Source organism: Pteropus medius, unplaced genomic scaffold, assembly GCF_902729225.1.
Source record: "Pteropus medius unplaced genomic scaffold, Ma_sr-lr_union100, whole genome shotgun sequence".
Classification (NCBI taxonomy): domain Eukaryota; kingdom Metazoa; phylum Chordata; class Mammalia; order Chiroptera; family Pteropodidae; genus Pteropus; species Pteropus medius.
The window spans coordinates 94520-111766 of record NW_024356194.1 but is presented as its reverse complement, the minus strand read 5'-3'; the positions used below and the strand labels follow the sequence as shown (position 1 = coordinate 111766).

The 17247-nt window shown below is 37.9% G+C and overlaps 2 protein-coding genes across 2 annotated transcripts in view; both read left to right on the top strand.

The window, feature by feature from the left end:
- The first annotated feature begins 1306 nt into the window (after window positions 1-1306).
- LOC120600569 (ankyrin repeat domain-containing protein 26-like) overlaps window positions 1307-17247 on the top strand; it is a 108330-nt gene continuing 92389 nt past the window's right edge. The window contains exons 1-10 of the mRNA XM_039859978.1: window positions 1307-1749; window positions 5406-5520; window positions 5682-5855; window positions 7329-7435; window positions 8715-8852; window positions 10489-10559; window positions 12026-12097; window positions 13430-13458; window positions 13555-13627; window positions 16038-16071. Of these exons, the coding sequence (XP_039715912.1) occupies window positions 1499-1749; window positions 5406-5520; window positions 5682-5855; window positions 7329-7435; window positions 8715-8852; window positions 10489-10559; window positions 12026-12097; window positions 13430-13458; window positions 13555-13627; window positions 16038-16071 (1064 nt within the window). The 5' untranslated portion in view covers window positions 1307-1498. The remainder of the gene's footprint in view (window positions 1750-5405; window positions 5521-5681; window positions 5856-7328; window positions 7436-8714; window positions 8853-10488; window positions 10560-12025; window positions 12098-13429; window positions 13459-13554; window positions 13628-16037; window positions 16072-17247) is intronic.
- LOC120600568 (POTE ankyrin domain family member H-like) lies at window positions 6198-16700 on the top strand. Its single transcript, XM_039859977.1, has 7 exons — window positions 6198-7435; window positions 8715-8852; window positions 10489-10559; window positions 12026-12097; window positions 13430-13458; window positions 13555-13627; window positions 16038-16700. The coding sequence occupies exons 1-7, from the start codon at window positions 7308-7310 to the stop codon at window positions 16073-16075; spliced, it is 549 nt and encodes a 182-aa protein (XP_039715911.1). The 5' UTR covers window positions 6198-7307; the 3' UTR covers window positions 16076-16700.

The following is a 17247-nucleotide window of genomic DNA, read 5'->3' as shown; positions in this document are numbered from 1 at the left end:
TGTCTGAAAACTCAGAAAACAGGAGCAACAATTGGATTTTTTCCTTCTCAAATGAGAGATTGGAAAGGCAGTGGGTGCTCTTTCCACTAGATGGCAAGCTTCCACTCTTATTAAGGGGACATGATTCCTAGTTAGTGGCAGTTTGGGTTCAAATGTACATGAATCTGAAACGCATAAAATCCTAATGATAATCTTAACATGTTACAGTGTAAGGATTTCATCCCAAGGAAGTTTTCAAAGGTATTACTAATTGATTCTTAATATTTAGTTACCATCTCCCATCATTAAATTCTAATATTTTATAGATATCCTTTAATTTGTTTCACTTGACATAAGGATGTTCTTCAGAATGTCTAATGATGTCTATGTTGAATAATTGTATTATGCTTATACGATCTATGCTTCTTGGTGCTAGTAAGTTCATTTTTATATTTTCCACCCTGCTTTATAAGGGCAAAAATGATTCAAGACTCAAACATGCTCAAAATCAGTGTCCAGACAAATGCCGTGACACTGCCCCAAAATGAACTGTTAATAGTGCTGTGATTCATGGACTGATGATCCACTTAATCTGAATTCACACTGGGAAAGACAATTGAAGGATTAAGCGATAAGTTTGAGGTGGATTGCAATAAAAAAATTGTGTGAAATTGAAGGATTCATTGTAATAATACTTTCCAGTTCTCACAAATTGACCAAATTACCGAGTAAAGTAATGGCAGGATAGATCTTGCCTAGCTGGTCTAGATTGAATTAATTGGTGAAATCAAGGGGCAAAAGGAGCAAACTTTGTGTCTTTTTTAACGTATATAATAAGTAGAAAAATAGTTTTCTATGTTCATAGGCCTTATTTAAAAATCAGATAAGTACCAAGTGCATTGTAACATTCTCAAATTGCTTTGAGTCTATGGAAGTCTTTGTTGTATACGATTGATTTTGAAGTTAAAACTAGAACATTTGAAAGTATGAAGTTATCTTTGTGGAGCATGCTTTTAAATGTTTTTATAGTTTATAAATAGAAATGAATAGATTTCACATTTTTAAGATACAGCAATAGTTTTTCCTTTCTCATTTAGGTTTTTGCTTCAGTGTTCTGCCTCTTTCATATCTGCTCATCTATTTCAGGGTTCATGTGAATGAGCAAAACACTGGCCAGTTCCCAGGAACATCTGAAGGGAACCAGCGCTGCCTGCAAGCAGCCTCTGGGACTGGAGACACCTATGCCTCGCAGGTGCTCTGGGTCCCCTTGTCCGTTGGGCCTCTGTGCACACGGGCAGTGACATCACCTACTGCCAGGCGAATGCTCACTTGTGTTGCTTGGTAACCATTATTGCGGCTGAAAGATTCTAAAGTGCCTAACTGCCTAGTTGCCTTGCTGGGCTGTCGTGGTGAGAGGCGGTTGGCTTATCTGGAGGCTAGAAGCCCACCCAGGATGAGACGGAAAGCAGAGAGGGTGCTGAGGGGGCTCTGAAGCCCAGGGCTCTGCACGGTATCCGCCATGAGAAAGTTTTTTGGCTTTAGGAGACAGAAGGACAAGTTGTTCTTGGACTCCTCAGCCATCCAGCAGAGGAATGGAGCTGATACAGTCCCTGACTGTAGCAGTAGAATCTCCTCAGGGCCCAAGTATCACATCCGAGACAAAGATCTTGGAAAAATCCACAAAGCTGCCAGCATGGGCAATGTCCAGAAAGTGCAAAAACTTCTATTGCGCAAAAAAAAGTACCTGAATGACAGAGACAAGAAGAACAGGTAATAGGGACTGTGAGGCCAGTGGCCATGGGTGGGCCTGGGGTGGGGGGCACCTGGGAGAAGGGCTCACCTGCCAGGGCACAACCTGGTGGAGCCCAGCCCTCCCGTCACAGTGGGCGCTGGGCTGTCTCCCCTCCTGAGGCCCGGCTCTGCAGCACCTCTGTGGTGGGACCTTACCTGGGCACCTTATCTGCCCCTATAAGACACTTTACAGATGATTTTAAAATCAATTTAATTAAATATCAGTAATAGAATCACAATTAAGTATCTATAGCATTTTATTTTTTGATGTTCACATTTTTATACCATAATGTTATAAACTATAGAAAAGTGAATAATGAGAAAAATAATTCCTACAATAGATCAACTTGTGGTGTGGCAGCCTGACCCTGCCTGGCCATTTCCTGCTCAGGGAGTTCGTTCCTGACCGCCCTTCCCCAACCTCGAGAGCTCTCTGGCTAACTTCAGTTTTCTCATAGCTTGCAAACCAATTAATGTTCTTCCTTATATGTAGCTGTGTAGGAATGACAAGACTGTATAAAACTGTCCGTTACGTTACAGTCGGGGCTCAGACTTTGGATAAGAATCCGCTGAGGCGGTGCCAGGATCAATAAACGCTGCTTCCTGCTTATAGCCCCAGTGTCCCATCTCTGCGTTCGAGAATCCCACAACAGTGGGCTAAAAATTCTTTGGATAAAATCCAATATCTATTTTATAGCAGTGCACACCTGTGGATGTGTGGTGTTTAGTGAGAGACCTTAGATGTGAACTTGGAAGTGGGAAGATGGCTGTGGTCTGGAATAGGAAGACTCATTTTCTCAATATGTGCGCTCTTCCTATATATATGTCAATTTTACATGAACCAACAAAAATATGGTTTAAAATTTTTTGAGTTACACATGCTGTCTTTTCTTGTTGTGATGAAATGAAGACAAATTTTAGATAATAGACAAAGACTGACCCACCCGAATATATGTACGACTGTAGAGCCTGTTACTGGTGACATTTCATGTTAGTAGAAAAAATAAATTAGTCATAAATGGTGGAGGTAGCTGTGAAGGATATGGAGAAAAGAAGCTATATTTTTTTATCCCAAATACAAGTTCCGGATTAAGTATAGACTGAAAAATTTAAATATGGAAAATGAGAAAAATACCAGAATAAATTCAAATGACTATTTTTACATTTTTTATGTGACAAAGACTTCTAAAGCAAGAATTCTAGAGGTTGGTTAAGCAATATAAAAAGTCAAAACCCTCTGTGTATCTGAAAATAATATTAATAAAAGAAAAGAAAATATTCTTGCAAAATATTAAAAATGTATGTTTATCTGAGGAAAAGTATATCTTCATTTGACAGAGGATCTTTGAAATCAACTAGGAAAAACCCTCATTTGAAATTAGACAGAGTACTTTTTGTGTATCTACAGTTGACCAATAGACACAGGAAAAATATTGGTGTCCCTGGTAAGCAGAGGAATTGAAGTTAAATGAGGAATGAAATACCTTTTTCCATCCTCAAAGTTTGTGAAGACGAGGAACCATGGTACTTAGACTGCTACTTACAGTTTGAGTTGCTTTTGACTTTCGAATAGGCAATTGGTGATAAGTGTCACATTTGAAAAGTATCCATTTCCTCTACATTTCATCAATTCTATCGTTACTAAAAATCTCTATGAAATATTTAGATAAGTTACATACAATTTGTTTTTCTCAATGCCGCTTAAAATAACAATGTATTAAGGACTCATGGAAATGGGTTTTATAAATGAATTGTAGTACATCCCTAAAATAGAATCACATGACCACTGAAGGTGCTATAGATAATAGAAGTATGTTGATGAGCAAAGGTGTGCTCTGGTAGATCAGAAATGGAGAAAAATTGGTTTCATTGCATATACACACAGACCGACCTGATGTTAGCCAAAAATATGTGGAAAATAACACAATTTGTTTCTGAGCATTTGTATTATTAGTGAAATTCTCTTTTCCTTTTGTAAAAATCTGATTTCTACAATGAACACGAAAGCAATCCTAGGAAAATTTTACTAGAATGAAATAATGTTGGGGAAGAGCTGGAATATGAATTTTGCACAAATAAAAATGATTACTCAGTCTGTTTTTTTAAATGTTTTTGAAAATTGGTATCTTCTGACCACTTTTAGTATCTTCAGAAGAGCAACATTTTATCTGTGCCTGTCGAGTTTATGTATATATTTTATTACTGACCTATGTTTTAATTACATGTACAGCTTTATTACATACGACATGTAAACAATTATAGATTAATCACGTCAGTTGTGTCCTTATGAAATAAAAAAAAGCAAATGTAGGTGATTATTACTATTGCAGAAGTATTGTTTTACTTTATAAAAGTTTCATTTATTGAACTCTGCAACTATATCTATCCATATTTTTGATCCATTTGTTTGTCAAATCGAACCTGAATAGCTATTTCGTAGCAGTCATAGTCTTCTCAGAAGCCTTTCAGTGTGTCTCTAGGCCCTTTTCATCCTTCAAAACTTCATGTTGTCCAGTATGAGCCAAACGAGAAATTCGAAATTGTAGTTTTAGGACCTAATCACAATTGAAGCTTTTTCTCCCTGTATTACTGAAGGTAGAAAATTATAAAAGATAACCTTTACTGCCCTTTTGAAAGTGAAGAATCGTATTAAATCTAACGTTGGTTATTGAAAATATCTGATTTCCAAACAGTCTCGAAGTCTAACTATTGAATAAAATGAGCCATCCCTATTCATTTGAATCCTGAGTTCCCTTTCACTTAAAATTTCTGGAAAAGCAAAGTGAGACATGCTTGAAAACAATTCTTTTCCTGTTTTGTTTTGTTGTTTTAATCTTCTTTCCTAATAATGTTTTTAAAAACTAAAATTGACTTCAATGCCAACCAAATGTCCAGAACTGCAAGAGTCTGTTGTATTGACCATTATTTCACTTAATGTAAGGCACGTGGGTGACGGTATGATGCCCACTGTTTTATGCACCTATAAGAAACTGTTGAAAACGCGGACAATTATAGCTGAAAGGCATCCTGCATTATAAATTGCATTTTAGTGTCAGAGATGTTAAAGTGTGAGAACATACGCATGTCAGAATCATCGAAATAGTATGTCGTTTCTAATCCTTAAGACATAGCTACAAAAAAAAGGTGTAATGATATCATGTTACTAAATTGAAATATTGTCTTTGTAAAATAATCATAATAGTAATAATGATAATAATTTTATCTAACAATTATTGAGCTGTGTTCAGTGCTAGGAATTGTAGTAAACAGTTTGCATAGCTTCTCATTTAAGCAATCAACAGTGTCCTGTGAGAAAACCATTATTTTTATCGCCATTTTTGGATGAGGAAATAGTGGTACAGAAAGACTCACTGATAACTAAGAAGTGACAGAGTAAAAATAGGATCACAGCCAAGTTGAGCAGAATCCCCGGGTCATGCTGTCTCTATACACAGGGGCAGCACTTTCATTAATGAGGTGATAGAAGCTAATAAATATTGTACTTTCTTCAGAAGAAAATTAAATATTTGTTTTGAAGGCATAGGAATAGCATTAAATGTTTACAATTCCATGAATAATAGTGTGTTTGGAGATAGTGCCCTCCAATTTCCTAAAACGTACTCTCACTTTTATAGGACTGCTCTACATTTGGCCTGTGCCAACGGCCATACGGAAGTGGTAACTCTCCTAACAGACAGTAAATGCGAGCTTAACTACTGTGACGACGATAACAGGACCGCTTTGATTAAGGTACAGAGACCCAACTCTGTCAAAGTGCGATGGGTTTGATTCAATTATGGAGAATGAATAGGAGTTTATCTCATTTAACTATAATTCCCATGTGAAACTTGTGGAATGTTGACTTTGAATTCCTAGTATTTAAAGTCTATATTTTCTCATAATAATGACAGGCCATACAGTGCCAGCAGGAGGAATGTGCTGCTATTCTGATAAAATGTGGTGCCAATCCAAATGTGATGGACATCGACGGCAACACAGCTCTGCACTTTGCTGTCGCTGGTCAGAATATGGAGCTAGCAGAAGAGCTGCTTTTAAACAAGGCCGATATTGAAGCAAAGAACAAGGTATAGATCAACTACATTTATTTATAAGATATGGGAAATACAAGTCTTTTGTTTTTTTCTTTTTTAGCCACAAGCATTATATTTCTAATCTGTACACTGTGTATTATATATCAGGCCATGTCACTGTGGAACAAACTCCAAAGCCTAGTCAGGAAGGGCTGGAGAGATGTCATGTCCACAGAAAAGCTAAAGCTTTGTATGCCAGCTCCCCTTTCACCCCAGAGTTAAGAACTTCCTGTTAGTGCCTGCGACTGGCTGATAGGCTCAGAGCCTGCAAGTGACAGAAGGCCTGGAGTAGTGAAGCGATGGTGGGGGTTGGCTGTGATGGAGGCAGGTCTTAGGAAGTGGGTTCCTCTGGGGATGCAGAGAGAAGCTGCAGGCCACAGGGTGTGAACACTGCAGAACGCCAAGGTTCTGAGGATTGGAGCAAGTTGGTCAGGTCATGTCTGGACCGTCAGCAAAAGCATCCACAGTGCTCATAGCCACCCTGCCAGCCATTTAGGGATTTTCAAAAAGGCAGATGTGCATTTGGGTCTCAGGATTATCTTTATAATTGAGAATAAAATTTCATATTGTGCTTTCTAACAGCCAAGATAAAAATCTATCATCCTCTAAACGGAGAAAACCCATGAGCCGTTTAATTGAAGCAATCACTAAAAATGTCTTTTTACTTTAGAGTCCATTTCCTTAGTGACCCTTTCAGAGCAGGGGTGCCTGAAGCTGACACCTGGTGTCCTGATAGCATTGATAGAAGAGAATCCAGCAAGTTTGTATAAGCTGGAGAAACCTTCACGTCTGTTGGAAAGCTCTCAAAACTGTATCCCTGAGACTCTATAATTTCTGAAGTGTTAATGTTTGGCATAAAAATAATATTATCAAATTGGGATTAAGCCATGTTAAACATTTCTTTAGTACTAAGCATACAAAGCATATTCTGTCATCCTTCGCAAACCCAGGCGATCTCTCTGGAGTCTTCCTCCTGGGGCACAGTACTTAACTTCGAGTCAAGTAGATATTCTTTGGAATATGATTTAAGAAACACTGCTCCAGTGATAATCATTTAGGTTATTAATTCAATAAAAATACTTCAAGTGTTTACTGTTACGTTTTAGAGTTTGGAGATACAGAGGTAAAAAAACCGGCCTCTGCCCTCCAAAAGCTCTTTGTTTAAATGGGGAGCCATACGATAACTACCGAATACTATGATAGATAAAGTGTGAGAGGAGCCAGGATTTTGGAAGCAGTGCTGTCAGTGTTTGAAGAGAGTGTTGGAGAAGGATGTTGCAGTAAATGTGTTGAAGGGTCGAGGAGGGTATTTTAAAGAGAAGGAGCAGCAGGAGACAGCCCAGAGGGCTACTTGTTCTCTACTTGCTACATTATATGTTTACGTTCTGAGGATCTTTTATAAGCTTTAAAATTCAGTTTCGAGATACGTAATCTCATCAGTTCTAAATGGTTTTTGCTGTTTTACAGGATGAACTCACACCACTTTTACTTGCTATCAATGAACACAGACATCAAATGGCAAAATTTTTAATAAAGAAAAATGCAAATATACATGCAGTCGATAGGTTTAAAAGGTACAGTTGTTTGTTCTTTTTCTTAACCTTAATATTGTTCTAGAGTGGTAACAGTCACTCAGGTCAGAAAGATTAAATTAATAAGAGGAGGATTAATTTAGACTTATGTAGTGAAAGATATCAAGGCATCATTCGTTAGATGTAAAAGTCATTCTGACCGTCCTATAAGAAGAGGATAATGCAGTATTCATATTCATATTTATTTATAATACTGACTGATGTCATTCGTAATCTAATATTTTTGGTCCTATGATCTTATATTAACTCAAGGGATTTCAAAAGAGCTTTATTAGTTTTATATTGTATGAACTCTAACTTTTACTTTACACTACAATATGGAATTGAGTCTCTCATAGTTTTTTTAACCTCGACTTTGTGTACAGTTTTACTTAAAAGATGCATATGAAGCAAATAGGACTTGATTTTGTCTTTTGGATGATTCTTTGCTTTAAATTGCTTTGTTTAAGAAATACTGATGTTGTTAAGTTATTCTTAAGTGACTATGAATTACTGCTCCCAGATACTATGGGTTCGTTAGTTTTTATCATTTTTAATTTCTGGTATATTTTGATGTTTTTATTTTTAATTGGCGTGGGTAGATGAAGAAAGAGAACTTTAACTGAATGAACTTTTCCTTAATAAAGACAAATGAGAGGTGAGTATAAAGAAAAAATGAGATGGGCTTTCAGTTCACACAAGACTCTCACACACCAGGAGTGTGACCTTGGGAACACTACTCATCATCACCAAATATGTGTCCTGACATGAATAGGAGGATAAGAACATATCCCGCAAGAATGGTGTGTGCTCGATTATCCAGCATCTACTTTAGTGCCTAGCACACGCTTATCAGTATCATAAACTCTAGGACAATTCTTCTTATAATTATTATTAATATTGTTGTCTAGAACCTGCAAAACAGCTCTTAGTCACCTGACTTCTAGCTGACTTTGAGATATAATATGTGAGACTAAGGATGAAACAGGTAATTCTTCATCTAAATCTTTACTTAGTTCAGATAAGAGCTCTCAGTATAGTTTCTTCTCTATTAGAGGAGTTTATTGAGCACGTTCTATGTAAAACCCAAGTGGGGCAAGAGGCTTCCTTTTTGTCCCTTCCTTTTATACTTGGAGGTATTTTAAAGATGAACACTTAAACATGGAACCGGAGAATTCTACAGACACAGGCAAGACGTAATCTTGGTAAAAGATTTCAAATTAACTGTTTAAATAACTTCAGTAACATTCCGAAGTGTGAAATTAACTCTCTGTTATTTTAGAACGTCTCTTATGCTTGCTGTAAACGATTCATCTACAGACCTAGTCAAGCTTCTTCTTCAGGAAGGTGTCAACGTGTTGGCAGAAGATAAAAATGGATCTACTGCAGAAGAACATGCTTTTAAGACGGGTCTTACTTTGTAAGTATTTCTATTAAAATGTTAGTGATCACAAAAATGAGGTTTAAAAGAATTTAGCTCTTCTTACATAACAGGTGAGATGTCACAGTTTGGTTCAGGCAGTTTGGGAATGGCAGTGAGTTAGAGTCCCTCCTCAGACAGAGACCAGTTAAAGGCTGGACAAGTTAGAAGCAGCAGTGGGTATAGATTCCTTATCTCAGGACTTTGAATCCTTTATCCTTCGGGATCCTAATGTGACCTGTTCATTCCAAGTATAAGCCCTGTGCATGGGATACAATAATGTCTCTTCTCTCGCTTGTTCTTTGGGGACTTGAAATGTGAGTTTAGCAGAAAATTCTGTTTTCTGGGGCTATTTCCTATATTCTCCCACTTGAATTTTTTAAACGCCTAAGATTTTCTAAATCCAAAGGTGACAATCCTCTGTCACTTGTCAGATGGAGATGTAAAGAAGGACACTGTACTCAGTGTGTTGTGTCTACTGACAGAATTGCTGCACAGCGGCTCTTTGAAACTGGTCCTGGGGTCATGAGTGACCTCTGCTCCCAGGTTGCCCTTGCTGATCCAAATGCCTCAGTCTTCATGGAGATCCGCACTTGGACTTCAATATTACATTTTTTTTTAATGTTTATCCACATGTGCTTTTTTGCTCAGCCACTATTCCAAAGCACCAGTTTTGTCAGCCGGGCCTCCAGGCCTTGGGCACACAACCCTTTGGCCCCTACTCAAAACCTGTATGGAGCCACATCTGAGCTCAGACCTTCAGGATGCATTACTCTTTGAGCATCTTTATTGCATAATCTGCTAGCAGATGCTATTTGGAACCATTCTAAGCTGAGATGTTTAAATAATGCTGCAGGAAAAGGTCATATTTTTCTCTCTTTTGTTACCAGATTTCTACACCAAGGCCACCTGATATCCTGTAGAGCACCTCTCAGGTCATAGAAGGTCCATGTCACCCTCCCGGAGTAGTAGGCACCAACTTGCCTGAGAGTCTATAATGAAGATTGGCCCCTCAAGTGATCTGTTTTCTAGAATCATGAAAATCTCCCAAGTGACTTGAATCTTCCTCAGGGTTCAAAATATTTACAATTATGCCTCCCATGGAAGCCAGGCAACAGAAAGCTCTGAATCTAAAGGCAGTCATTTGGCGTTCAGTTAGCTCAGGCCCATCCCTGACTCATGAGTATCCATGTGCAAGTACAGTCATATCTTTGGAATGGGCAGGGAGATTAAGTGTTGTTCTAATAAAGATATTGCTGGTTCAGTGTTTGAGTCATCAGAGAGAGGATAGTAGTAGTTTGAGCCTGGTCTCGATCTCTCTAAGGTTTCTGCCTGCTGTTTACAGAGCTAGGACTTCTGGGTTCATGACACTTGCCTTTCTGTCAAGCTATATCTAATTAATTGTCTGAACTCTACTGCCCTCAATTTATGAGTGATAGACCTTACTTTGTTTTCTTCTTTAATCACATGCTTTATAAAAAATACAGAGAACTTACAAATTTGAAGTGTATGGAATAATTAAAGTTTTATTATTACCTCTGATATCTGAAATGCTATAAGAATATCACATATTTGGTAAATGTTTTTCATTTCAATAGAAAGATAGTAACATTATTTATCACCATTTTTTACACAGCAATTACAGACTAATTCGTGATTATAAAGTAGAAGAGATTTGTAAACAGTTGTCTCAGAATAGCAATCAAGGTAAGGCTTCTGCTAGTGAATTACTCTTGTTGGCCCTACTATACATAACATTAAAGACAGAAAATTTTGTTAATAAAAAGTAGCATTTTCTCGGAATTTCTTTCTTAATAGTCTAGTATTGAGAATATTGTCTAAATGAATTGTAGGTATGTAAAAATCTGCGGTAGTATTGTCTGAAAAGAAATTCATTTAATTAAGCATGACACCTAAAATCCCATATGATATTTTTGTGCCAAAAGAAAATTTTTTTAAGTGTGCGTGTTACATGTTTCCTCTGTAATCGCCTTATAATCAATTTAGTTTGTTGTAAAATATCGATTTTTGTTGAATTTTACAGCAAATGGATTCCATTTAGAAGTGAATAGTTGTTTTTACAGAGTGATTTGTCTCACTAAAAATGTCACTAAAACTAGAAACTCAACAACAACTTCCTGGTACCACAATCAAATGGCAAACAGTGAGAACTTTGAAACATTGTCAGTAACATGAGCAGCAATCCCGATGAGACTGTTTTTTGAAGACATCCACTGATAGTAGGGAATTCAGAAAAGGAACGCCTTGTTGAAAAGCATAGGTTATTGTATTTATTGTTATAACAACGAGGTCTCACTATTATCACCTTCATTCCACATGAGTCGGAAGAGAATGAGATGTTGACATCATTTGTAGAACATGTTGTTTCCTTGTGTCATTTGGATAATTGTCATGACACTGTAATTTCTTTAGAACAAGAGGCTCTGTCACCATTAGGCAGAAGATAATCATAATAAATATTCAAAGAGCCTACGTCGAGTCACAACTTATAAAAAAAGTACAAAAAATTTCTAAAATCACAAAAATGCTACCGTACTACCCGGATGTGGCACCAGTGCATTGTGCAATCTGAACCATATGAGGACACTTTAAATTAGAGAATCTGATGAAAGAACTTCTGTAGGTTGATTTAGAAGTTATAGGAAACACAAAGTTGAAGTAGAGATTTGGCCTTGAAGGTGCTCAAAATATCGTGTTTGCTGTCTCTGGTTTATTCTATGGTTTTTAAAACAGAATTTTTATTCATTTATTCATTTTCTGCTTAACAGTTTGCTATTAAATATCGAGTGTCTTTTGACTGCTTCACTTGGTCTGTGAAGCATTGCCGTTTAATAGCTAAGGCATGTTTTTAGTTTTATGAGATATTAAGAAAAAGATTCTAAACAAATAAAGCTCTATCATGGCAGTACATTATTATACTATATATGATAGCTATGTTTTTCTCTGGTGATCACAGTTGATTGATGCATAACTATTATAAAATTGAAACCCTGCTTAGTCAGATAAAATTGACAGTGGGATCTCGTCGTTTTTTATAGGAACTTATAGAACATGTTGTCATTAGGATTTTCTATTTTTTATTCTGATTGATGTAGAATTGTTGCCTGTTTCACATTATTTTCTGACATCATTGTTTTATTTATCCCTTTAAGACATTAGTCAAACAGATACAGATTTGCAAGATTCTACAGAAGAATTATCCAGAAATAAAAATTCAATAGCAGGTATGCTGTGAAATAACCTTTCGACCATCATCACGTACAACACGCCAACCCAGATAATAAACCTTTGATGTAATACAGTTTCGTTAGAGGTTCCTAAAACCACACCTAGGTTCTGTTATTTACTAGCAAGTTGACAGCACTCAGCAACATTGTGCTCATGCCTGTGGTTTAGTACAGTGAAAGGATCAAAGCAAAGTCCAGAAAGAGAGAAGGGGCCTGGGACACAGTGTGGAGGAAACCAGGTGCAAGTTTCTAAGAGTGGTCTCCCTCTGGAGTTCCCAGGATGCGCTTGGTTCCTCCAGTGTCCAGTTCTGAGACGTTGTCTACCGGGCCCCGAGTCTCACTGAGCTCAGTGCCTGAGGTTTTTCTGGCACACTAGTCACATAGGCATCCTCCCCCTGGCATGGACCAAATCTCCAGACTCCCAGAAGGAAAGCAAGTGCTCAGCATCAACCACCTTGTTTCTACAGACAATCGAGGCCCAGTGAGCCCCTCTTGTCAGTTAGGGAATGGTGGAACCCTCTCCCACCAGGTTCCCAGACACCAACCAAGGGCGAGCCATTCAAGCGGAACTTGCTGAGGATTGCAGTCGTAGTCTTGCTGTGCGAAATCTTTTCTGTACAGTAATTACAGCCCTTACTTAATTTGGGGGAGTTTAACATTTTAATAGCTGTAATATGATGATTTCACATGGTACTTGTCTCAATTGCATCATCCATAATAAATTGCTGTGCTGTTTCGTTTTTTGACTTTTGGTGAATATTGAACAAGTATTTGTACATAAACGCCATGGCAATTCGTATGGTAATTAAAATCTCTCCTTATCTGATGACTCTTCCCATCAAATTTTAAAATAAAATCGGCAGAATGATTTCTGATTTAAAATGAGAATAAAAGTTATCTTCTTATTTATAGGGATGATTCAGTTTTGATTCGTGTTGCACTAAATCCCTGTTTATGATGTTAAAGCGGTTAGAACAGGCGTGTGGATTTTGAAATTGGTGGATGTTCAGTTTCAGTAGACACTTCTGAGATATCCTATAGGTATATAGCACTCTGGTACTTGAGGCCTTCCTGATAATATTTTTCAACGTTCGACTTGAAGTACATTTCTGTTATTGAATACCAACAGTGAGACACTGAATCTAAAAGTTGAGGGGTTAGGCAGTAGTGGTAGGAGTCAAAAAACAAGGAAACAGCAATCTATTCTAAGTCATTATACGTCATTTCCAAAGCCAAACGTGAGGTTTCAGCTCCATACTGGCTCTAGTTGAATGTATAGTTGGTTTATATATTTACAAATAATTGAGTATATGTCCCTTTGCTTTTTAGATTCTCTCAACCTATATCCTCGGTTGAAGGTAATAACTTTTATATGTTTTTATCTTGAATTCTTAAGTATGTCATGTATGAAATATACATTATTTTTTACCCATCTTGTTTCAAAACCCATTTAGCGTAAGGTTGAAGTGACGGACTTTGTTTCTAACAAAGAAGTAGGAATGGAGGCTACACGAACATCCAGATCAGGTAAACTTTATCAAACAATTTTAACTCTGGAAAAGAGTACAGAACAAAATAGGACATGCTCATGTTCTTTTTATTTTCAATTTCTTTTTTAGGCAAAGTAATAGAAGGAGTTAACATCAATTGTGTAGATGTCATTTTTGCATTTAACTTTAAGAAAAGAGATATTTACAAATGGAAGAAAGAATTTTAAATGTAACTTTTAACTCTGATATTTCTAATTTCATTTCAATATCTTCATATTTCCAGTTTGGAGTCCCTGTACTTAGTAAGGATACCCCGAGTTTAATTATTCGACTCCAAGACTTTTCCAGTGTTTAAAAATGCTTATATGAATTCTGACCTTCACATGGAGTAAAGTCTCAGTTGCTAGCATATTGTTTTTAAACTTTATTTCCTTTTAGTGTTCTTACACTGGTGACCTTAAGCCGACCAGATGTTCTAATTAGCAGACTGTGTGTATTTGTGCATGTGTGTTTACAGTATCTTTGATTATTAAAATGAAGGAAATATTCTGACATCAGAAGCATGGTGGCCTGAGGGGTACACTTGAAATTACAATAAACTGAACAGCTACAATCCAAGAGAAAATACCCAGTCTAGCACAAAAACTCACCTAAGAAATCTGCACATCAGAGCATCTGAAGGTGGGCGAATCGGGAAGAGGAAAGAGGAGCCAAGATGATGCTGCAGTCACTGCCCAGAGCTCCTAGCAGGATGCAGGAGGGAGGGGGGCGGGAATTAGGAGGCAGTTTGCACTCTTTGCAGCCCCGAACATTCCTGCCTGAGCGATCAGCGTATTCCACGTGGCGGAGCCTGCAAACCAGGGTAGAAACCAGCATAGAGAGAGGATACAGAGTGGTGACAGCTGTGTTTTAGCAACCGCTATTGCCAGGCAGAAAGCTGAGTCACGGGACCTGGCCGTCTCCCCAAAGCCGCCTACAGCACGCCTCCTTATACCCTCCCAGAGCTAGCTGTGAGCCCCAGGGGACAATGCAGCATGAAGTGTCAGACTACAGAGCACGGAGCCTGGAGACCCGGGAACTGAGACACACACTGCAGCTGGACCTAGCAACAAAAGTGGAGATATAGAGGAAAGGCAGCTGAAGCACGGAGGCCAGTATTACTGGAAAGAAAACAGCCACAGATAAACAGGCAGCCTTTTTCATCCAAACAGAAAATCAATAAGAAGATACCAACCTTAAATGACACATTAGACCATTTGGGCATAACTGATCTATACAGAGCTTTTCATGCCAAAACATCACATTATCCATTCTTCTCCAATCCATGTGGAACATCCTCAAGGATGGACCATATGTTGGGACACATAACTGGCCTTCGCAAATTTAAGAAGAACGGAAATCATACCAAACATATTTTTCGACCATAATTCTTTGAAAGTGAAGACCAACTGCAAAAAGAAAGCTAGAAAAAACACAAATATGTGGAGATTAAACAACATGCTGCTATAATATGACTGGGTCATAGAAGAAATAAAAGAGATCAAAAGATACATAGAAACAAACGAGAAGAAAAAATCGAAATGCCAAGTTAACTGAATATAGATGTTTAAGATATTCTTCGTCCTTTGTGGGTGTTTTTTTTTTTTTTTATGATGTTGTTCATCAGCCTAGGATCTGATGATATAGGCCTCACAAGCTGAAAAAGCATGATTTCTACAGATATTTGCCACATAAGGGGGAGGGCTGAGAAAAATGACATCATACAGCACTTTTTGGACCCTCTTGCTCCGTGAGGTGGGTCAAGAGAGACATTTTAGCAATGAAAGGAAAGAGTCTCAAGGGTTTTTACTTTGTAAACCTGGAATCACAGTCTTTTATACTTATTTTGCAACTGGAAACAGGGCCAGAAAGTGTCTGTTTCCCATTTTTTACCGAGCTGCAGAGTATAGTACTCTAGATAGGGCGTTTCATCCTAAACTCAACGGTGTTGACGGAAGAGGTGGAGAAGGTGTAATGTGTTACTGCACGATGCGTATACTCTCATCTAACTGCTCTTCATGGCAGAAGTCCAGAAAATTCATGCTATTTAAGTTTGGCCTTGTTAGTTTATGATACTGATTCTACTAATGATAGCACGTTCTTTCAGTTTGATTCAGTTTGGTTAGGTTTATCATCATTGTAAATAGTAGTTCCCTTGTAAGTACCAAATTTTGATAAATTCTATTGTGTTTTTCTTGCGTCTGATACATGTATATATAAAGGAGAGGAAGTAAAAGTTGTTACCATATTAATTGTCCACCAATAGTATCTTTAATATTTATATTAGTGTAGTCCTCAGGTGTGGTACTAAAGGAAAACGTTTTAACGTAGCATCAGTCTGATACTTTTCATAGTCCTGTATTTATCTGTTCTTGATTTCAAATGTATTTTACCTTTTTCTTTAATAGGGCATGAGATTTCTGAAGAAGGCTCTGTAAGCAGGTAGGATTTTATGTTTAATCATGGCCAAGTGGTTGTTTACATGGAGAATTTGAAACTCCAAAAGATTTCAGAGACTTATTTAGATAGAGTAGTGATAAAAATGAGATTTAAACTCAGATTTCTAAGGCCACTACTCAACCTTATCATCTTGTATTGAGAGTTTTAAAACAGAAAGGTGGGAATAGCAGGTCTAGTGAAGGCAGAGGAAGAGGACGATAATGAAAATAGCAGGGCAATCCAAAATTTAAGAGGAACGACACTAGGTTGGGATAAGAATAAGGGTTTTAGAACAAAGATAAGAGTCAGGTTATGGAAAAGAGATCAGAATATTGTGGTCTATGATAAGTTAAAATAAATTACAAGAAGGAAGAACACAGGATGTTGGGAGTTGTTTAGAAAGGAAGATTAAAATAAGTGGTCCGAGGGAATCCTAAACACATTGCTGCTGTTTGTTGGTTCATTGAATTGGAGGAACTAGCAAAATTTAAGTTTTCTAGTGAAAAAAAATTACAATAATTCGAGGCACTGGGAAAGATTCTCTTTAGAGCACATAGGCATGTGGTTTCATCTTTCCTGCACCCCAGCTTACAGAGCGGGGCTTGGATATCCTTGAGACCTAGGGGACTGGAGATTGTGAACTCCATCAATTTATGGCCCAAGGCAGGAGTCTCCTCACCTTCACCTCTTTTCCCAATTTGCTGCTGTCCTTCTCATGTACATGGAGGGTTGAGCAGGGCTGTCAAATCCTAATGGAGTTTGGTAGTTGTTAACATGCCTGTGTTGGGAGTGGATGACTCCATTTAGCTAGTTTTCCAGGAGCGGGGGAATAGAGAGCTCCTGCTCTGGGTTGTTCGAGCCCATGCTTGTTTCAGGTGTCCGTGCCTTCAGAGGTGGAAGATTTATAGGCTGGAGAGTGCCATGGAGCCAGGCAGAAGAGGGACTTGGAAGTGGGAAGGATCACAGCATATGCATTCGTTCTTTGACTTTTCTACATTTAGCTTTCAACCATTTCAAGGTACTCTCTGTACTATCTGAGAGTAAAAAGTAGAAATGGGGTCATCTGATGTAGTGGTTTCCATGCTAAAGAACCAAGACTGACATTTTGGACTAACACAGATTAGTCTCTGAACCACGGGCAGACAATGCAGAAGGGACAGTATGCCTTTCTAGCCTGAT

Coding starts and splice junctions, on each gene's coding strand:
- LOC120600568 (XM_039859977.1), top strand. CDS start 7,308: ATGGTTTTTGCTGTTTTACAGGATGAACTCACACCACTTTTACTTGCT. Junction 8,853..10,488: donor TTTAAGACGGGTCTTACTTT/GTAAGTATTTCT, acceptor TTTTTTACACAG/CAATTACAGACTAATTCGTG. Junction 10,560..12,025: donor GTCTCAGAATAGCAATCAAG/GTAAGGCTTCTG, acceptor TATCCCTTTAAG/ACATTAGTCAAACAGATACA.